The following is a 22,352-nucleotide window of genomic DNA, read 5'->3' on the forward strand; positions in this document are numbered from 1 at the left end:
CCCGCGCGCCCGGGAGGGGGCGTGGCCGTGTCCCCGGGGCCCGGGCTGGCGGCGCGGCTCGTGGAGGCGGGCCTTGGCCCTGAGTGACGGCTCGGCGGCCCAACCGGCGCGAGGGCGAGGGGCTGGCCTTCCTGCAGCGTCTTCCGCTTGCCGGTTGCGGCGCCTGGGCCGGTGGCGCTGGGTCTGGGTGCTGGGCAGTCGTCCAGGATGATTAAAAAATTCGACAAGAAGGACGAGGAGTCCGGTACGCCCACCCTCGGCCCGCCCGCCCTGCGCGTTCAGGGCGGTGGGGCGCTGGGGTGGGGGCGTGGGCTGCACTGGGCGAGGGCCGGTGCTGGGGGCCCGGTGGGGTTGGGGTGCAGGTCCGCCCAGGCCCCCCGAGTAGGGCAGGGAAGGGGGCGGAGGAGGAGCCCGCGTCCCGGGCTGGGGTCGCCTGGAGTGTGTGTGTGGGTGACCTCGGGTGCCGTGGCAGCATGCGGTAGTTTGGGGGGGCCCAGGCTCTTTCCGTGTGCCCTTTGGGGGACCCCGGGCTCAGCGTGTGCCTTTTGGGGGGACCCCGGGCTCTGTGTGGCCTGTCTGGTGCCTTTAGAGGACGTGCAGCGCGCTGGACAGCTGCTGTCACGGCGTGCTGGGCGCTGGGTGGTTTTCTCTCCACGGCCGCCTGACAGCATCACCCTCGGATGTCGGAAGCAGCCGTGGTGCTGGCCTGGGAGGCTTCACGAGTGTCCAGCCACGGCGAAGGACACACGTGTGACACTGTCGGAGGCACTTAGGGAGGATGGGGCGGCGGGCGCTGGGAGCACAGGGCACCATGGTTGCCTGAGTGTGCACCTGCTACCCCCCGCCCGGCTTGGCCTGTGCTCCCGCTCCTTGCCCGGACAGCTGCTGAAGGTGTGTCTGTTTTACCACGCAGGCAGCGGCTCCAGTCCCTTCCAGCACCTGGAGAAAAGCACGGTCCTGCAGGAGGTATGGCTGACGAGTGTCGCGCCCTTTCTGTTCCCCACGCGAAACGTGCAGGCCTGAGCCACAAGCAAGATGGGTTGCCTGTCTCCGAGCAATCCAGAGCCCCCAGGAACAGAAAGGAGACGCGCAGGCTCTGCCCACTGAAATGTTTAATACAGGATTCAAAAAAACTCCATATTAAGTTCTCATTCATACGCTGGAGAGAAAGATGACGGATCTTCTATTACAGATTAAAAGGCCACAAAGTTAAAGCAGCTAAGTTAGAGAATGAATTAGAAAGTAGGGGAAAAGCAGGGCCACATCTAATAATGTATCCAAACATAGTAAATTGAGGTCTACTGACATTTGAATACTGTGACTGAAAACAGTCCCCAGTAGATTTGCTGTAATTTGGGATAGGGAAGGTAGCAGGTACATTATCCCTAACATACATTCTTATGTTTACATAGGCTCGTTTGTTCAATGAAACTCCCATCAACCCAAGAAGATGTTTACATATTCTTACAAAAATCCTTTACTTACTGAACCAGGTAAATCATTTTGGCTTTGCTCCGATTTGTGTCTTGCAATAGCAGAATGTAATGCATAGAGCAGTACCTCCTGAAAAGTAGGATTATTTAAAATAAATTTACTTTACAGTTGACAGTGTCTGGTTAATGACATGCCGGAGTCCCTCGTGTGACGGGTGCTTCTCTCCCTTGAGTTGTTAGACCAACGAGCCCCCCATATCCCCACGGGGGGCTCCTCAGGATCGCCTGACCCTGACTGCATCATGAAAAACAAAGAAATAAAAAACCAAGTCCTGCTTATAGCATAGTGTTCAAATAGAGTGCAAAGTGAGAGGTTTTAGTTCTGTCTTTGTATGGTAGTTCATTTGAAAGCTTGGACAGTAATATCCAGGTTGTATGTGTTGGCCACTCTTCCACTGTCACTGGCAATGACTGTGGGCAAGTCACTTCACTGTTTTGTTCTTTTACTGGAAATTGTGATAATACTGATTTTATAAGGTTGTAATGATTGAATTAAACAATAAACATAAAGTGTTGGAAATAGGGCTGGATATATGAGGCATTTAGGAATAATTTTCATTCAGTTAATCAAATATTTATTCCACTCAGCTGTGTCACGGTTGTCGTTGGGAATAGAGTGGACAAAAGCAGTAAAAGTGTTTGCATTTAGGGAATGGAGAGTCTGCTTGCAATATTGTTATTTTTTCCTTCTATTTTTTGTCTTCGGCTGAAAAAAGAAAAAATCTCATGAAATGCCACAGCCATTAGAAAAATAATTGTGTTTCAGAAATTCTTCAAGTTCATGGAAAGTACATATTGTGAAGAAATTGTGTCTGAGTTTCAAAAATGCACCATTATAAACTTATATTTTAATTCTGTTTCTCCTTGAACTTTTTGAAATCTCCTTGCATGCATCATCCACCTCAGGCCGTTTGCATGTGCCAAGACCATACAGTTTCCTGTCTGAATTCTAAGAGAATATTTTGTCTGACATATTTTGAAGACCTCATAACATATTGTGTCCAAGTTAGCTAAAGCCAGTCTGTAAGCAGAGTTTTATCATTCTAAACGTTGATTCAAAGTAGCCTCTGCTTTTCTATTGGCTAACACCTTTCTCTCAGGGGGATTTATGTTGAGAAGCTGTCACACCGGGGATAAACCTCGTTACATAACAGGCTTGGGAACAGTTGTCTTATCTCTGCCTAATTCTTGGTAAGGCTTTATGGAAAAGTGCTTGTACGTTTTTTTCAGGAGGTAACATGATATTTTCTGGAAGTTTCAAATAAAGTAGGAAGTTAATGTTTCAATATGACTGAAAGGTACATGGACTTTTGGATATTTGAAGAAATAGAAATGTTGAATGAAAGAAAGGAAACTCTTGCTAAAAGCAAGTTGGACTGTCATCTAATTACTTACAAACCAGTTGGACTGTCATCTAATTACTTACAAACCAGTTGGACTGTCATCTAATTACTTACAAACCAGTTGGACTGTCATCTAATTACTTACAAACCAGTTGGACTGTCATCTAGTTACTTACAAACCAGTTGGACTGTCATCTAATTACTTACAAACCAGTTGGACTGTCATCTAGTTACTTACAAACCAGTTGGACTGTCATCTAATTACTTACAAACCCTTGTGCTTTTTTTCCACCCCAAAGTTTCTTATCATCACAATTTACTATACTCACAGCAAATGGGTTGGAGAGTAGCTCCCTGAACAGTGAGGCAGTGTATTCTGGAATGAAGTGCTCAGGTAGTCTGTGAACTGGAATGTTTAGAACGTAAACCAAGTAGGGGATCTGTTTTGGTTGTCCGTGATGTGATCGCCCGGTGAGCAGCGTTTGCAGCACTGGGAGCATGTTAGAAATGTCGAGTGTCAGGCTCGTTCAGGACTCCTCTGAGTCAGAATCTGCATTTTTGGCAAGATGACTTGTTAGGCCCACTGGAGTGGGTTAAGCCTTGGTGCAGAGCATGTTGGCAGGGCTGAAGCCGATGTCTTAGGTCATTGCATCTCCTTACACCTTGTTTTTAAAGGATGACTCTAGCCTCTGCCCTGTGGCTTGCCCCTGCCATCCTTGGGCCATGTTTGCTGGGGTCCCTAATGGATGGTTCCTGACAGTTTAGCATTAGGCTTCTCTGCTGCTATCAGGCGTTGGATCATAGGAGCCTGAATGGTAAGATCTCTGCTCTGGCATAGTTTAGTGAACATAGTTATGATGAGAGGTTCCACTTACCATTGTTTTTTTAACTGACTTTTAAGCCAGTTATTCAGGGAAGCTACAACAATTTCTGTTGCAAGGCTTGAGGCCACTACTCTGGAACTTTTAAGTATGGTATGTAATATCGCATGATATTAAATAGGAGTGTATCAATAAATAGCCATGTGGATTTATAAATTGAAAGCCAGAAAAGGTATTAAGACATTGAATGTTTACAAAGAGTTTTTTCCTTGAGTTTTAACAGTTTCGTGTAAATGTAGAGAACATATATTGTCTCAAAAATTACTTTGACTCATCCTTAGGGTGAATACTTTGGAACCACGGAGGCCACAGAAGCCTTCTTTGCCATGACCCGGTTGTTTCAGTCCAATGACGTAAGTCAGTTTCTTTCTTTAAGACCGAAAGCTGATTGTCTCTGTTTTTCTCAGGGAATTCCCAGTGTCCCCAATTGGGCGTGGTTTGTTGAAATGTTTAAAATCTGCTCAGAAATTCTTCATTATCACAAACTCAGAATAATTTTTGTTGGAGGTCGCCGGCCATGACCGCCGTCCTTGGATCCCTGCCCCCTGTGTGGGAGAACGGACTTGAGTTTCACAGCTCACAACCTGGGCCAGCCCAGTGTGTGGAGAGCAGACTGGCAGGGAGCGGAGCTTTCTGCCTCCGCTTTCTAAGTTGGTTTGCTTGGAAAGTTTTATTCATATTATATTATATATGTAAATATATATATTTATTTATTTATACTATAGAGTGAGACAGAGAAAGAGAGGTATCTTTTGTCCACATGAGTGCTGGATGGAGACCCGGATATTTCACTTCTTTTTTAAAAAATTTATTTTTTATTATTATCATCATATTTTTAACATTTTATGATACATTTCCATAGACCCTGGGATTTCCCCAACACCCTCCCCAACAATGACTTCTCCCATATCATTACAACAGCATAGTTCCCCATAAATGGTCCTAAGTCCATCATTGCAGGCATGGACAGTGGCAGAGTCCAGCGTTCCACTGTCAAGACACATCCAACAGTTTCACTGGGAGTCCGTCCTTGATCCAGAAGTGGAGATGCACACGGCACCGTATCCTCCCGTCTGGACATGTCAGTCTCCACTCAGTTTCACTCCCAAGTGAAAACCCACACAACAAAACCAACAACTAGAAAGTTATAACACCATGAAGTTAAGCAACATGCTACTGGATATGATAGTCTCCATTACACAGTTACTATACATCCCCTTAAATGCAAAGCCACAAAACAAAATGCCAATGCCATGAAGTTAAATAGCATGAATAATGTGTCACTAAAGAAATGAAAAAGGAAATCAAGAACCTTCTTGAGGAAAATGATGGGACTGTATGATCTGAGTCATTAAAGAATTTAATGAGAAAAAAATGTGTTTTGAAGAAATGAAACTAAAAACAAAAACATCAAAATCCATGAGATATGGTTTCTGCTGATCTTTGTTGGTGAGAATGTATCTCCTGTAGGCAGCATGGGTTTTGTGTCTTTAATCCAATCTACTAATCTATGACATTTGATTGATGAGTTTAAGCCATTTACATTCAGGGTTAATATAAATTGTTGGTAATTTGGTTCTGTCATTTAGCAATGAGTTGTCCACAAATTTAGTCTTCTGTTGTTATTATACTGGGATGTACTTCACATTTGCCTTTGGTTTTGCTGGGTGCTATTCCTGTTCTCTGTGAGGAAAACATCTTGTAAGTATCATTTGTAGGGCAGGTTCTGGAGGAGGCGTGTTCTTGTAACTTTTATTTATTGTGGAAGAATTTTATTTTATTTTCAAAGACAGGAAAGTTTTGCTGGGTACGTTATTTTGGGCCAACAATTTTTTGCTTTTAGAATCTGGAATATGTCTTCTGGCCTAAAGAGTTTCCTGTGAGAGATCAGCTGTGAGTTTAATTGCCATTCCTCTATTTGTGAATTGATTTTTTTCATGTGAACATTTTAAGGATCTTTTCCTTATGTTTGGTTGTTGAGAGCTTGATTGTCAGTTGTTGTGGTTAAGATCACTTTTGGTCAACTCTATTGAGAGTTCTGTGCCCCTCCTGGATGTTGGTTCCTAATTCTTTCTCCAAATTAGGGAAATTTTCCCTTATTATTTCATTGAACACATTTTTAAACACAGTTTCTCTTTCTGCATCTTCTGGAACTCTCATAACTCTTATATTTGGCCTTTTAATAGTGTCTCTTAATTCTTGAACACTTTTTTTTTTTATCTTGACCCAGCTCTGCTTCCAGCTTTTTGATTCTTTCTCTGTGTGACAAAAAATATCTTCCAATTCTGAGATTCTTTCTTCTGCCTGCTTTGTTCTGTTATTGAGACTTTGCATTGAATTTTTAATTTGCTCTATTGCATTCTTCATTTTCAATAATTCAGCTTGATTTTGTTTCAGCGTTGCTATTTCCTGTGTTCCATGTTCCTTAAATTCCTGCATGTGCTTCTTGTTGTTGATAAGAAGCTTTATAACAAGTGTTTTGAATTGTTTCCGCCATTTTCTCAGTGTCTTCCTCTGAGGTTGGCAAAGCTTTTGCTTCTTTGTAGGGGAGTCTTCAGTGATACTCATTGTGCCTTTGTCTCTTCTTTTGCTGTTGGTCATTGTCCTTCTGGTTAACAAACAGATTCTTCTCCTTAGGGCAGGCTTCCAGGCTGTGTCACCTACAGTCCTGCGATTTGATTTTACTTGTTGTGGTTGGTACATGGATTTTTGTTTGCAGTCACTTGTGCCACTCTTATGTTAGACTTTCACCGTGGTCTCCTTAGCCCCAGTTGATGGCTCACCACTCTCTACCTCCTGTGATCCTGTGGTGCTGTTGTACTGCTGTCTGTACATTTCTCCCACTTCCGGTTGATGCAGTTCTCAGGATTAAGGAGACACCAAGTATCCTGAATAGCTAGGTTGCTGGTGGTGCTGATCTTGCTAGAACCTGCTGGCCGTTAGGTCTGTGGACCACTTGGACCTATTTTGAGTCATAAGGTGCCAAAGTTGGTGTTTTTGATGTGGGGCCAGTGCAGTGTACTGAGCTCAGTGAGTTTGCTTGCCGCTCAGCACATGCACAGCTCACTGTTGTCCCTGCAGTCTCAAAGCCTTTGCCACACTGTACAAAATGGCGCCTGATGTGCAACTCATGGAGTTCTTGATCTATTAACCGTTAGGTCTGGGTGCTACCTGGACCTATTTTAGGTGAAACCTGAAGAATGCCATTTTGTTGGAATTCACTGATCCCCAAATGAGTTCACTCCCAGCTTAGAGTATGTGTAAATAGTCCTGTCCCATAGTCATTGCCTCCCTACACAAGATGGCACCCAATTCAGCTTTACTTGAGGTTTGGGCTGTGAAATCTAATCTGTTCCCGCACTGCCTGTTTGGGATCTGCTGCTCTGTCTCTGCTCCTGGTCAAATCAAGAAAACCAGCAGGGTGGGCAGTTTTTTGTCTGGGTTCACCTCCTGAGCTCCCGGTGAACTCCTCTTGCCACCTGGTTGTTGGTGGAGTTCTGGCCACTGGTAGAGTTTCGATTGCCACTTGCTGAATGCCACTGGCATATCGGGTCACTGCAGTTCCACACTGTTGTCTCTGCTGCTTTCCTGTGTCACTCTCTCCTCTCCTATTTTCTGGAATGTGCCCTCTCTGTTTCACTCTGACTAATGTTTCTTCATCTATTTAAACATGTTTTCACCCTATTCTGCCATCTTGATTCTCCACATGTTTCACTTCTTATTTGGGAAATGCCATAGTGAGGGACTAGGAGTTGGGGCTCCTGTACCAGTACTGAGACCCAGGTGAATTTCCATACTTATGCTGTTGTGACCATCTGGGGAGTAAGCAAACGGATGAAAGATTCCTCTCTAAGTGTAATTCTGACTTTCAAATAAATAAATCTTTAAAAATGTGAAGTATGGGGCCCAGCATGGTAGCCTAGCAGCTGAAGTTCTCACCTTAAACTTGCTGGGATCCCATATGGGCGCCCATTCTAATCTTGGCTCCACTTCCCATCCAGTTCCCTGTCTGTGGCCTGGGAAGGCAGTCAGGGATGGCCCAAAGTTGTGTGGGAGACCTGGAAGAATCTATTGGCTCCTGTCTCCAGATTGGCTCAGCTCCAACTGTTGCGGCCACTTAGGGACTGAATCAGCAGACAGAAGATCTTCCTCTCTGTCTCTCCTCCTCTCTGTATATCTGACTTTTTTTTTTTCAAGATTTATTTATTTTTATTGGAAAGGCGGATGTACAGAGAGGAGGAGAGACAAAGACCTTCTGTCTGATGATTCACTCCCCAAGTGACTGCAATGGCTGGTACTCGCAGATCCGAAGCCAGGAGCTTCTCTGGGTCTCCCTCTCGGGTGCAGGGTCCCAAGGCTTTGGGCCGTTCTTGACTGCTTTCCCAGGCCACAAGTGTGGAGCTGTATGGAAAGCGGGTTCACCGGGATTAGAACCGGTGCCCATATGGGATCCTGGCACGTGCAAGGCAAGGGCTTTAACAACTATGCTATCGTGCCAGACCCCTAACTTTCCAATAAAAATGAAAAAGTATTTAAAAAGAAATGGCAGGTTTTTTAGAGCCCTCTAAACGTCTGAGTAGATAAATTCCTTAAAACCAACGAAACGAAACAGTTCCACCTTCTCAGTATCTTAGCCAAGCATTTGTTGGGTTTCTTTGATAACAGTTGTTCTGACAGGGGTGAGGTGCTACTTCATTGTGGTGGTTTCAATTTGCATTTCCCTGGTGGCTGGTGATACGGAACAGTCTTTGTATGTATTGGTTGGCCTTTTGTGTGTGTGTGTGTGTGTGTATGTGTGTGCTTTGCAAACTGTTCAGGTCCTTTGCTCATTTTTTCGCTGGATTGGTTATTCTCTGTGTGTGTGTTTTAATTTCTTGATGTGTCCTAGAGATTAATCTTTAGCACGTGGTGGCTGTCATTCTGCTCTGTGTCCTTCATCCTCACGTTCCCTCGCTCTATAGAAGCTTCCGAGTTTGATATGCTTACATTGTCTAGTCTTGGCCTTTCTTGCCTGAGCTGTTGGGGTCTCATCAGCGTCTTGAAATGGTTCCTTCGTGCGTTCTTACAGCAGCTCACTGTTTCACGTTTTACATTTAGATCTTTGGTCCATCTTAGCTGATTTTTATGTACGGTGAGGAGGAGGGATCAAGTTTCCATGTGTATGTCAGGTTTTGCCTTTATCATTTATTGAAAAAGCTGTCCTCTCTCCAGCACACCTCCTTGGCACATCGCTGAACGTCCACTGGCCGTATGGACGCGGATGCGCTCCTGGCCTCTGCTCTGTGCCGGGCCGTGCTGTTCTTGCCGGTCTGCTGGAAGGCGGCTGTCGGGGCGTCTAGCTTGACTTCCCTGCTTGTAGGGCTCACTTTCGCTTTTCTGGGTTTTGTTTGTTTTTTTTTGATTCCATACAAATTTTAGGATTGTTCTTTTCTGATTTTGTAAGTAATATCATTAATATTTGGTAAGATTACACTGGGTCTGCAGATTGTTTTAAGTAATATGAACACTTTGATGATATTAATTCTTAGAATTCGTGAATGGAGAGTGTCTTTTCATTCTTTTGTGTCCTTTATTTGTTTCATCAGTGTAATATAGCTTTTGTTGTAAAGATTTTTCACTTTTTTCATTAAATTTATCCTAAGTATTGATTTTGGGGGGGCTATTGTAAATGGGATTTTTTTCTTTCTCTTTTAGCAGTATCATTATTGATGTCTAAAATGCTGCCTTTCTGTATGGTGATGTTTGTATCCTGCAGCCTTTTTCAATTGGTTTTCCAGTTCTAACAGCTTCTGGGTGTGTTTAACGTTTTGGTTTTTCCTTGTGCAGAATTCTGTCCTCTGCAAGCACTGACATCTTTTTGATCTCCTCCTTTCCATTTTAATGCCCAGTGTTTTTTCCCTAATTGCTCTTGCTAATACTTCTGATACTACGTTGAATGGTCTTTTCAGTTCAGTTTGCTAGTTATTTTTTAAATAGCACTCACTTTCTGTGAACTTCTTGGAGATTTCTCTATGTGTGGTTTTAAAAACTTCTTTACACCAAAGTGAAATTATTATTTAATTCCATTTCCCACAAACTTCTCTGAAGAATCCTCTTTTAAGGTGAAATTTACCTGTACAGTAGATGATATTTATTTTTGTGCTATTTTATTTGTAATGTTTGTTGATAGTCTTTAGACCTTAGATTGGTTTTTATATGTTGATCTTGTTTCCTGAGATCTTGCTAAATCTGTTTGCTGGTTTAGGAGTTTTTAGAGAGATTCCTTAAGATTTTCTGTATAACTGATCCTGTCACCTTCAAAAGAAAATTTACTGTATTTACGTTTTCATTTTCAGTCTGTTTGGTTTTCACTTGTGTTATTATCTTCCTCACTGTCGTGCAGTGCTGAGTGGAAGTCATTGGCGGCGGAGTTTCTGACCTTAGGGAGGGAGACATTTAGACTTTATCCATTTAATGTGGATGTTAGTTGTAAATTTTCCGTAGATGACTTTTGTCAAAGTTAGGAAGTTCCTTTCTGTTCCTAGTTGGCTGAGAGGTTCTTTTTATGAATGAATGAATATTGTGTAGGATTTTGGATTTCTATACCCATTGCATTATCACATGATGTTATTTTTCTTTTTAGTATATTAATATTGGTGACGCAGTGATTCAGTCTCCTGGGGAGTAAGCATTGTATGTCCGACCACGCACACACTCACCATATTGGCTTGGCAACGGTCTTTATCTGTGACCCTGAGACACTGGGCTGCAGTTTTCTCGGCGTGTTTTTGTCTGCTCTGTGTATTTGACTAATGCCGATCTCATACAACGAGTTGCAAAGGCTTTCCTCCTCTTCTGTTTGCTGGAAGAAGAGCTTTTTTAGTATCATCACCAATGTTTCTTTCAATGTTTATTTGCAGTTCACTGTTAACCATCCTTTTGTTTCTTTCTGTGTCCATGAAGACCTTGGTTATGGAGCTGCTAAGGTTATTTCTCTCTGTGTCCATGAAGGCCTTGGTTATGGAGCTGCTAAGGTTATTTCTCTCTGTGTCCATGAAGGCCTTGGTTATGGAGCTGCTAAGGTTATTTCTCTCTGTGTCCATGAAGGCCTTGGTTATGGAGCTGCTAAGGTTATTTCTCTCTGTGTCCATGAAGGCCTTGGTTATGGAGCTGCTAAGGTTATTTCTCTCTGTGCCCATGAAGACCTTGGTTATGGAGCTGCTAAGGTTATTTCTCTCTGTGTCCATGAAGGCCTTGGTTATGGAGCTGCTAAGGTTATTTCTCTCTGTGTCCATGAAGACCTTGGTTATGGAGCTGCTAAGGTTATTTGTCTTCTTAGGTCTGCTCTGGTAGTTTGTATGTTTCGTGCAGTTTGTCCATTTCACGTAAATTATTGAACTTGGCATGAAGCTGTTGATAACATTCTCTTATTTTTTCAAATTATGTTTATTTAATATGAGAGAGAGACAGAGAGAAGGACATACAAAATTATGCTTATTTAATATGACAGAGCCAGAAAAAGAGAAAGAGAAGGAGAGAGAGAGAAGGAAGAACAAAAGCTAGAGAGACTGGCCACACCACCCTGAACGCGCCTGACCCCAGCTGATCTCAGAAGCTAGAGAGAGAACTTCCCTGTGTTAGTTATCGCCCCCTGTGCCCGCAGGAGCAGGCTTGGCCAGGGTGTGTGGCTCAAGTACAGGAAGCATCCGTGTTGTTGCTAGTGTGCATGACAACAGCAAGCTGGGATGTGAGCCGAGCTGGGACTCACACACACACACTCACACTCACACACACACACACAGCTGTGGGATGTGAGCCGAGCTGGGACTCACTCACTCACACACACACACTCACACTCACACACAGCTGTGGGATGTGAGCCGAGCTGGGACTCACTCACTCACACACACACACTCACACTCACACACAGCTGTGGGATGTGGTGTCTCAAGTGGCCCCTCGATCACTGTACTGAAACACTCGCCTGGTAACTATTCTGCTGTCTGTGGATGTTTCTTCTTTCAGTCTGGTGGTTTATATGTTTAAACATTTTTTAATGTAGTTTACTTTTTTGAAAGACAGAGGAAGAAATAGAGAGCTCTGTCATCCTCTGTCTGCTTCCCAAAGATCCCACTGAGCGTCGTTGGGCAAGTCTGCAGCCAAGAGCCAAGAACTCAGACTGATCTCTGACGTGGGTGGCAGGGACTCCCCTGGGACCTGAGTCGTAGCCTGCTCCCTCTCAGGTGCCCATTAGCCGGAGTGGAAGAGTGGTGCCAGGGCTTGAACCTGGGCACTCCAGTGTGGGTTGGGGGCATTTTAGCTGCTGTGCTAAATGTCTGCCCTAAAGTTGATCTCTACACAGAACCAGCTTTTATCACATCTTTTTTTATTCCTATTTTTTTTCTTTCAAACAAATTGTGTTAAAAGAATGCTAAAATGTCAGTCCAGAATAAGGGAACAAAGGCACAGGTCAAGTCCGGGAGGGCGGACCGAGCAGACGGATTCACTCTGGGATGGGAAAGGTAGTGGTGGTTGACTGTATCGGGTAGACGATCAGAGAGGGTGTGAGTGGTGAGTACGTGTGTGTGCGCACATAAGCGTGAGAAACAGAGTCAGAAGAAGGTCTCCCATGGCCTGCTGGGAAGTGTCATTTGCGTTTTTAAATTTAAATAAGACCTGGTATGTGTGTATGTAAAAGGAACTTGTCAGGGACAAGGAAAGAATTAAGAACAAATGGTTGAAATTCCAGTTCCCACCGGTGAAAGTGGAAAGACCTTGTAGAGTTCCAAGAAGGGAACCCTCTGAGTTTCAGGGTATGTTTGCCTAATGCTAAAGCTTACAGAGCTTGAAAGTAAGCCTCAAAGACAAGATGCCAGATAACTGAACCTCAGGAGCAAAGCGAGTTCACTGCTACATAAAGCATACAGCCACGTTCACGTCCACTTGGCTGTGTCTAGCATCTCAGAGAAGGTGGGAGTGTGAGGATGCTTCAGACACTTAGTGGAAACTGGAAAACATTTTAAATACAAAGTCATCTTTCTCAAGCCTGTCAAAAATTGAATGTTAAGAAAAAAACTGCATGAATTACAAGTAAAATGAAGCATGTTGTCATGTGGGATAATGGTTTGGGGATTCTTTTAGTTATTACCTTCAAAGTGGAACATAGATTTTTGTCCTATCAACATCTGATGTTCATCTTTGTCTTTTTTTCCTGCTCATGGAGAGAGAGAGAGAAAGAGAGAGAGATCTTCATCTGTTCACTCCCCAAATGGCTGTAATGGCCAGAGGTGGGCCAGTCCAAAGCTGGAACCAGGACCTTCCTCCAGGTTTCCCACATGGATGAAGGGGCCTGAGGGCTTGGACCATTTTTCACTGATTTCCCAGGCCACAAACAGGCAGCTGGATCAGAAACGGAGCATCTGGGACACGGATGGTACCCACATGAGACACTGGTGCCAAGAGGTGGAGGATTATCCTGTAATGCCACCAACCATGCCAACCCCATGTTTTATTTGTATATTGTTCCAGCCCCATACTGTAAAAGAATTTTTAAAAAGCTTTTTCCAGGAAAAACTTTTAAGACTTTGAAAAACTTAAGCCTTTAGATTTAAAATGTCAGAGTACAAGTTTGTTTCTATGTAGTATACCCATGCAAGTAATTGAGTTGTTTTTTTTAAGTAAAGATTTTATTTTTTTATTGAAAAGACAGATATACAGAGAGAAAGATCTTCGATTCGTTGATTTACTCCCCAAGTGGCCACTACAGCCAGAGCTGAGCTGATCTGAAGCCAGGAGCCAGGAGCTTCTTCCGGGTCTCCCACGCGGGTGCAGGGTCCCAAGGCTTTGGCCATGCTTGACTGCTTTCCCTGCCACAGGCAGGGAGCTGGATGGGAAGTGGAGCAGCCTGTACAGGAACTGGCGCCCATATGGGATCCCGACACTTGCAAGGCGAGGATTTAGCCACCAGGCGATTATGCTAGGCCCAGCACTGGAGTTTTTAAGCTTTTCAATGGAAGTTTTAAAATATGTTAGTGCATCATTTGTAACATAATTATATTCAGACTGATTGTTTTGGGTAGACGAAAGCCTTTTAACATAGATGTATCTACTAATAGTCATCACTGGAAACAATTTTTAAGGCCATTTCTTTATGTATAATGCATTGCCTTTTGTAATTTTTCAGCAAACACTGAGGAGAATGTGTTATCTTACAATCAAAGAAATGGCCACCATCTCTGAGGATGTGATCATTGTCACGAGCAGGTGGGTCAGTGTCGGGCCGCGCATGCGCACGCCTCCTGAGTGCTGCCTGGTGGGTCGGTGTCGGGGCCGCGCATGCGCACGCCTCCTGAGTGCTGCCCGTTCTCTCTGCCTCACTGGAAGGAAATCAATAGGAATGTCAAAGCATGTCAGATGACTAAAGCATGCTTGTATAAAATTCAGTTTATTTCGTGTGATAGCTTTCCCTCTCTGAACAACAAAGAAAGACTACACGAAGGAAATGCTCATTGGTTTGAGTGCATTAGAAAGTTAACACAAGTATGTGGATTAAGCTGAAAGATGGTATTGTGGAAATCTTGTATATAGAAGTTCGAGTATGACATTGATTCAATTTTCTAGAAGTTTGGCAGCGTGCGTTGAGTGTTTGGAAAAGCTTTATCTATATGACTTAGTCACGCCACATCCGTGGGCCTGTCCCCAGAGAATAATTGGACACAGCACAGAAAAACATACAGTGATGCCTGATGCAACACTGCTCACGTTAGCAAAAAGCACAAAACAACTTATTGTCTTACTGCTATTAAAATTATTTAATCAAATGTGTCATATTATGAAATATTTTAAATCTGTGAAAATATTTTTAAAAATCTGTTTTGACATAGACAGTTCCGCGCTGAAATGCCAGATGCAAGTTGGAGTCAGTCTTTGTATTGTGCAGTCTCACTCTGAAAAAATACTTTCTGTGGGTCTGGTCAAGTGTGAGTAGAAACAGGAAGGTTACTTGGGTTACTTCCAAGTTAATGGAAAATGGAATTAAAAGTTGTTTTTGTTGCAAGTATTTTTAACTCCATACATATGAAAGGTCTTAAGAAAAACTCACTGGAAAATACACACATTGTGAAAAAAACTGTGGGTTTCAATTTCTTTTCTCACACTCAAATAAAATGATCTTTTGTTTCATCATCCGTGAACTGTCCTAGTTACCTTGTGTTCCGACAGAGGAATGTTGAGGACTGTGGCTATTGTCTTTGAAGTTTTGAAAGCGTATTTATATATGCCTTATAGTTCTATAGATATAAAATTTGTGGTTCTGTCATATATGACAAATGTCATTAAAAAGTAATTGCCTTCTTAATTGTTAATTCTGAGTCATTTAAGTGAGTGCGTGTTTTGTATAACAGAAGCATGTGTATGTTTTTGGAAGAGTGCTTATGTTGAAGCAGCGGTTACAGTGTATATAGTTTCAGCTAGAAAAACTGTCAATGAAAAGCTGATATAAATAGAGACTTAAAGTAATGGAAGCTTGTTTTCCTTATGTCAGCCTACGTCTGGAGGCACGGCGTCGCTGCTGTTCTGTAATTGAGTAGTGTTGTGGCTAGTGTCTCTTGAATTCCTCTTGGACGTGGTACCTTACTGCCTGAATTACTGTCAGTGCAGCGCGTGCGAGATAGGAGGGCTTCTGGGAGGAGGACTGACTATGCCAACACCGTCTGTTGCTTTTGTCAGAATTGCAATAGCGTTTCCCAAGGCAGTTTTTAGGGTTCATGTGGCAGGGCTATTTCACGACTACCCTTCGGAGGTTAGGAAAGTGAGTATTTGGCTTTATAGGCCAAGAATTACGAGCAAGCAGTGGGGCATGGGTTGGAATCGGTGTTGGGTTAGTTAGCCAGCAGTGTCTGCTGCAAGTCAGACAGAAAACCTTAAGTTACATTGCCAGATTAACTAAATATTTTTGAAAATTAAAAACAAATATGTCAACCATTGATTGAGTACAGCCATTAATATTCGCTTAGTTTTGCTAAGTCACCTATGGTTTGCTTTTTTTCCTTCACTCAAATGGTGGTAGAAATAATAGGAAGAATAAGGACCACCGGAGTAGTGCAAGCCCCGGTTCGCAGGACCTGTGGATGTGCTGCAGTCCGTGAAAAGGGAAGTTCAAGTTGGTAACTAGCAGGTGGGGAGACTGTGCTAAGTTATTTAAGTGGGCGCTTTCTTGTAAAAGTGTAGCCATCAGCAATAGCCACAAAGGATCAGGAAGGAGATGGAACAGTGGGAACAGGGTCAGAGCTGTTCTGCGTGCCTGGCTTTGCAGTGGAGGAGAATGGCTCTCAGGACCCTGCCTTCCTGCTGCTGGGGCCTCAGTGCCAACAGCCAGAGGCCTAAGCTTCGAAGGACACATTCAAGCCCTGTCGAATCGTGACAACCCAGGTCGCCTCCAGAAAGGACTGGCACGCCACGGAGACCTGTGTGCAGCCTCTGGCTTCGAGAGCTGTAACACAGAGAAATAGATCACTTTTTCTTAAGCTGTGAGTCTGTAGTACATTTTGATAACAGCTGGAGAAAACTAAAGGAGGTGAAGTGCTTCAATGACAAATTCCTAAAAATGAAGAAGCAGCTTTGAAATTGGCAGTGAGCACATGCAACAAGCATTTTGCCTGGATTGCTGTAAACAGACTGTTGTAGGTATTCATGACTGCTGGACTCAAAGAAGAGAGAAGCAGAATAGAGAATTTATTTGTGACCCGTGAGCATACTGAATCCCTCACTAGACTGGGGCTGTGGACACCAAAGGTGCTGCTGGCCGAGCCCCAGAGGAACGTGAGGAAGATGTTGGTGGCCAGAGGAAAGGGGGTCCTGTCAGTGTAGACACAGAAGAGGAGTAGAATTATATCCTGTGAGCGTGTGCATTGTTTGTGAACTATGAACTTGAATTTTCATAAAAGTGAAGTCCTTTGAGAGTCAGTGGGCATTTGGCACAGTGATGAGTTGTCACTTGGGCCGCCCAGTTGCAGCTCTGCCCTGATCCTGCTTCCTGCTAACACACATCCTGAATGGCAGTAGGCGATGGCTCAGGTAGTTGGGGCCCTGCCACCTGTGTGGGGGACCTGGGCTGAATTCCAGGCTATTGCTGCAGCCTGGCCTGACTCTGGCTGTTGTGGGCATGTATTAGAAACAGAAGACCTCTTTCTGTATCGTACTCTCTCTACCTTTCAAATAGCAAATTAACTAAAAGTAATTTATTTGAGGGAGAGAATCCATTCCCTGATTCATTCCCCAATTGCCAACAGCAGTGCACGCTGGCTTAGGATAGAAGCCACTTGAGAGGTAGGGACCCATTCACTTGAGCTGTCAGCATTGCGTTCCAGGGTCAGTAGTAGAAGGAACTGAAGGAACCTGGGGTCAGAGCTGGGAGTCTCACCAGGGGACCCGCGTTCGGGATACGATCATGCTAAACAGGATGTTAACTCCGAAGCAAAATGCATGTACTCAGAACTTGGATATTTAATTGAAGAGATTTCCAAGAAAAATACTGAAGGTATGGGTTCGTTTCTTTGCTGCTTATAGTAACATTTCAAAGTAGAGAAATAAATTAAGGGCAGAGCTGTTTAAAAAAGAAGCAGGGCATGACGATTTGGGAAATTGTTAGCCTACCTGAATGGCAAATGTGTCTTGAGCTCAGGTATTATACTCCCTGCAGCTTGGTTCTTTTTTTTTTTTTAAGATTTATTTTATTTGAAAATTAGATATACAGAGAGGAGGAGAGGCAGAGAGGAAGATCTTCCATTGATTGATTCACTCCCCAAGTGACCTCAATGGCCAGAGCTGCGCTAATCCAAAGCCAGGAGCCAGGAGCCTCTCCTGGGTTTCCCACACGGGTGCAGGATCCCGGCGAAAACAAGGCAAGGACTTCAGCCGCTAGGCTACTGCACTGGGCCCTACAGCTTGGTTCTTTTTCTGATTGATAGCTTTGAATATTTGTAGTGTATTGTATTTCCATATGAATTAGGGGATTTTTTGTTTTGGATTTTTTTGTTTGTTTTGTAGCTCTGAGAAGAGTGGTATTTTGATTTCACTAAATTGTTTATCACGTTGGATAATATACACTTAAAAAAATTATTTATTCTTGTAATTCATGAACCATGGGGATCTCTTCATTATTTTTGTTCTTTTTCAATGTTCTTCATCAGTGTTTATAATTGTCCACGTACAAGTCTTTCCCAGGGTTTTGTTTTGTTTTTGTAACTACTGTGACTGAGGGTGCTCTTGTGGTGTCTTCCTCAACAAGGTCCCTCCTGGCACTTGTATGTTGATTTTGTATCATGTAGTTTAAGAATATTGTTTGGTTATTTTGAAAGAGGAAGAGAATGGGAATTCTCATCCACTGGGTCACTCTCCAAAGGCCTGGTCTGGCCTGAGACGCAGCCCAGGTTTCCTGTGTAATATCACTGATGGCTCCATGCTGTGGAGTCTGTGTGTAATATCACTGATGGCTGCCTTCAAGCTGTAGGGTCTGTGTGTAATATTACTGATGGCTGCCTTCATGCTGTGGGGTCTGTGTAATATCACTGATGGCTGCCTTCATGCTGTGGGGTCTGTGTGTAATATCACTGATGGCTGCCTTCATGCTGTGGGGTCTGTGTAATATCACTGATGGCTGCCTTCATGCTGTGGGGTCTGTGTGTAATATCACTGATGGCTCCATGCTGTGGGGTCTGTGAGTAATATCACTGATGGCTGCCTTCATGCTGTGGGGTCTGTGTGTAATATCACTGATGGCTGCCTTCATGCTGTGGGGTCTGTGTGTAATATCACTGATGGCTGCCTTCATGCTGTGGGGTCTGTGTGTAATATCACTGATGGCTCCATGCTGTGGGGTCTGTGAGTAATATCACTGATGGCTGCTCCATGCTGTGGGGTCTGTGTGTAATATCACTGATGGCTCCATGCTGTGAATTTGTGTGTAATATTACTGATTTCTGCTCCATGCTGTGGAGTCTGTGTGTAATATCACTGATGGCTCCATGCTGTGGAGTCTGTGAGTAATATTACTGATTTCTGCTCCATGCTGTGGGGTCTGTGTGTAATATCACTGATGGCTGCCTTCATGCTGTGGGGTCTGTATGTAATATCACTGATGGCTCCATGCTGTGAATTTGTGTGTAATATTACTGATGGCTGCTCCATGCTACCAAAGCAGAACTGAGCAGCCTGCAATGCCAAAAATGTCTACTAGGTTGTCTATCATTAGCAAATATAACTTGTGAAGGGCAGGCATCTGTCTTACTAATGTATCCTAAGGGTCTAGAAAAGTACCTGATACGTAGTGAATAATCATTGAAATGGAACAAAAAGGTAGATATTAATGAATAGAGGTGAGAGGGCAAACCTTTTGACATTGTTGAAACAGACAATTCAATGTGTAGGTGAAACCCAACATTTGGATAGAAGACAGAGAAGATTTCCTGACAAATGTAAAAGGAAATCTATACATTGAAGTATTAAGTTGTACCTAAAATTCTAACAGAATGAGCAATAGCAAGATACTCCTTATTTACAGTGGAGAAAAACAAAGAGTTCTTAAGACTTATCTAGAAAAACTAATCATGTAAGAGTGGGAAAAGAACTCAACCCAGCCTCAGCCATTCGTGTCAGATTTCATTGTCAAAACAGAATGTGGTGAGTGACTGCAGAATTTCAAGAGAATGTAAGGTTTCCATGTGGCGAGGTGTGGCGAGGTGTGGCGAGGTGTGGCGAGGTGTGGTGAGGTGTGGCGATGGTGCTGGGCTCCTCGCATCCTAGGTCTGAGGCTGCCTGCTCAGGAGTCCAGCTTTGTGCCGGTGCATGTGGTGGGAGGCGGGTGCCACGGCTGACGCCCCCAGGGCTGGGCTTCCTGCCGTCCGGGGGAGACCTCCGCAGAATCCCGTGCTCCTTGCCTAAAATGTTTGTTTTAACAAGGGAAAGAATATCATTGATGAATCGAACAGCAAGTTGTCATTCAGTAGCTGGGGCAACTAAACACTTCAACAAATTCAGGGACTGTAATAATTATGAAATTATTTGAAAGCTAAAATTAAAAATTCAGATAATTAGTAATGTAAAATTCAGTTGAAAGGCAATTTTGTAATAGAGAAGTTATGGGGAATAAATTAGCAGTTAGCGTTGAATTTTTTAAGGTTGAACCACTGTAGGCATTGTGGTGAAGATAGGCCATAAATATGATCCATTATAATGCAAAAAAGAATGATACTAACAAAAATTGACAGGCGGCACAACAAAACTTAAGAATGTATATATACATTAATTTTTGTCACCTCGTTTTATCTCATGTTTTGTGGAAGTCACAAAAAAGAGTTGAAGTTAGAATATAGATCTGTCATATATCAGAAAACAAACACTGAACAAAGTAAAATGTAAATCCCGAAACTGCGGTGTCCAGTACAGCAACTCTTGGCTCTTGATGGTTGTTTAAATCATTGTGAATATTAACTAAAATGAAATAGAATCTACAGTTCAGTTCTTTAGGCCGACCAGCTACATTTCAAGTGCTGAATAGCCATGTGTAACTTGTGGTTGTTGTTTTGAATCATAAAGAACTCTTCCATCATTACAGAAATTTCTGCTGGCCAGAACTGCCCTAGGGAGCTGAGCCTGCCTGTGGTGCTGACAAAACATATGGTTGCAAGTTTGAGTTCTGGTGGCTCTCCTTTGAATGCGGCTCCCTGCTGATTTCTTGGAAAAGCAGAAGAGGATGGCTCAACTGCTTGAGCCGCTGCTGTCCATGTGGGAAATCGAAATAGAGTTGAGGCTCCTGGTTTCCAACTTGCCCAGTCAGCACGGTCTGCCCAGCTGGTCTGGTCATTTGGAAAGTGGAGCAGTGGTTGGAGATCTGTGCCCATGTATGTCTGTATGCTTGCTCCCTGCACCTGGTCATGCTGCCCTTCAGATAAATACATTTTTACAAAGAATCCAAATTAGTTTAAAATATAATTGATTAATCTGTTTCTTTTCATAAGCAACAGTTTTTAAGGAAAACTATATACTTGTGACAGAAATTCACATGTATAAATTTTTTGTAGAACATTTGCAAAGTATTCAACATTTGCTTACCCCCTGAAAACCTCTTTATCTGTATCATAAAACAAAAATAAAATGTGTTAAAATAAAAAATTATTTTAAATGTTTGTTACATAGATGAGGGAAAAGCCTATAGCACTCTAGGAAGTTGAAAATAAAGTAAACAAACAAACAATGATGGGAGAACAGATACTTGACAGCTCCAAAAACACGGAAGCGTGGCAGGTCAAGATGCTCTCATTTTAATACAAGCAGACTATAAATTTACTTTGAAAAGTAAGCAGATAATACCAAGATAGAGCAAATAGGAAAAGAAAAAAAAATCTCAATGTTAAGGCTAAAGTAAGATGAAAACTAAAATTGCAGAATATTTATAAGCTAGTATTAACCTGTGGTTTGAACTGAAGCTGTTTGGAGAAGTGTTCACGGCTCTTAGCGCTGAAGTTCCCAAGGAGCTGCAGTGGTCAGGTTCCTTTAGCACTGACAATAGTATCAGTTGACAGGTCCTCACAGAATAAGAAAGAAACCGTTTATCGAAACTGTTTATTTTTAAAAACAGTCTGAACTCATTGGCTTTCACATTGTTTGTGCTGTAAGGCGCTCCTGGCAGTGTGTGTGTGCATTGATGCTCATATCCCTCCAGCTTTGGCAAACAAAAGCCTCATTTTTTCTAAATCTATTTAGGAAAATGTAGATATTTGTGATGATTGAATAATAGAACTCTGCTGTTAAAATATGATTTTATATGTCCAGATATTTGATAATATATGGCTAGTGTATTTTTAAAGATTCCTTTCTCTCTTAGGCAGGGTTACAGAGATGGAGGGAAAGACGGAGATCCTCCCCAAATGACCACAGTGGCTAGAACTGGGACAATCCATAAACCAGGAGCCAGGAGCTTCTTCCTGGTCTCCTCGGAGTGTAGGGGCCCAAGGACTTGAGCTATTGTCTGCTGGAGACGGCTGACAGCAGAAGGGCTGGGTCGGAAGTGGAGCAGCCGGGATTCAAACTGGCACACATACAGGACGCTGGTGTTCTGTGGGGGTAGCTTGTGTGCCACAGTGCCAGCCTCCTGAAAGTTTTTAAGTGATGCTACAGAGAGAATCTCAAGTTATATTAAATTTGAAAAAGAGAGGTTGTCAGAATGAGGGAAGATCCGCTGGCATGCTTTTTAGCAAGCATATGCGGTGATGTCAGTAGGAAACTGTTCATGGTGGTTACCTGGAGTTGAGCGAGACTGAAGGAGGTGGGAACCCCAGTGCTGGCATTTGGGTTGCTTAGTCCGACTGTTTGAGAAGCGCAGAAGAAAGGCTTTGCAGGATTAGTGATGGCTGTTTGGAGAGCTATGCCTGCAAGCGCTTGGGCTAATCATTTGCTAATTTCACTCAACATATTGTTTGGTGTGATGGGTTTGGGGGATCTTGGGGTTTTCAGCCTGGGGCTTCCTCTATACTGTATTCTCTGTTCGTCGTTAGTCTATAAACATATGTATCGTACATGTGAGTTTCTTGAGAACAGAGGGTGCTGTTTCCTCTCACCTGTTTTCTCTAAGCTTGAATGATGTCTTGTACCTACTAGTT

The 22,352-nt window shown here is 43.2% G+C and overlaps 1 protein-coding gene across 2 annotated transcripts in view; it reads left to right on the plus strand.

Annotated features, from left to right (window-relative positions):
- Positions 1-98: 98 nt before the first annotated feature.
- Positions 99-22,352, plus strand: part of COPG2 (COPI coat complex subunit gamma 2) — a 73,748-nt gene continuing 51,494 nt past the window's right edge. Inside the window, exons 1-5 of one of the 2 annotated variants that reach the window (XM_058681370.1) lie at positions 99-244; positions 914-966; positions 1,413-1,493; positions 3,999-4,070; positions 13,880-13,959. In XM_058681370.1, coding sequence (XP_058537353.1) covers positions 208-244; positions 914-966; positions 1,413-1,493; positions 3,999-4,070; positions 13,880-13,959 — 323 coding nt within the window. In that variant the 5' untranslated portion in view covers positions 99-207. The remainder of the gene's footprint in view (positions 245-913; positions 967-1,412; positions 1,494-3,998; positions 4,071-13,879; positions 13,960-22,352) is intronic. The other variant, XM_004592539.3, reaches the window with a different exon arrangement.

This window comes from Ochotona princeps, chromosome 25 (assembly GCF_030435755.1).
Source record: "Ochotona princeps isolate mOchPri1 chromosome 25, mOchPri1.hap1, whole genome shotgun sequence".
Taxonomy (NCBI): domain Eukaryota; kingdom Metazoa; phylum Chordata; class Mammalia; order Lagomorpha; family Ochotonidae; genus Ochotona; species Ochotona princeps.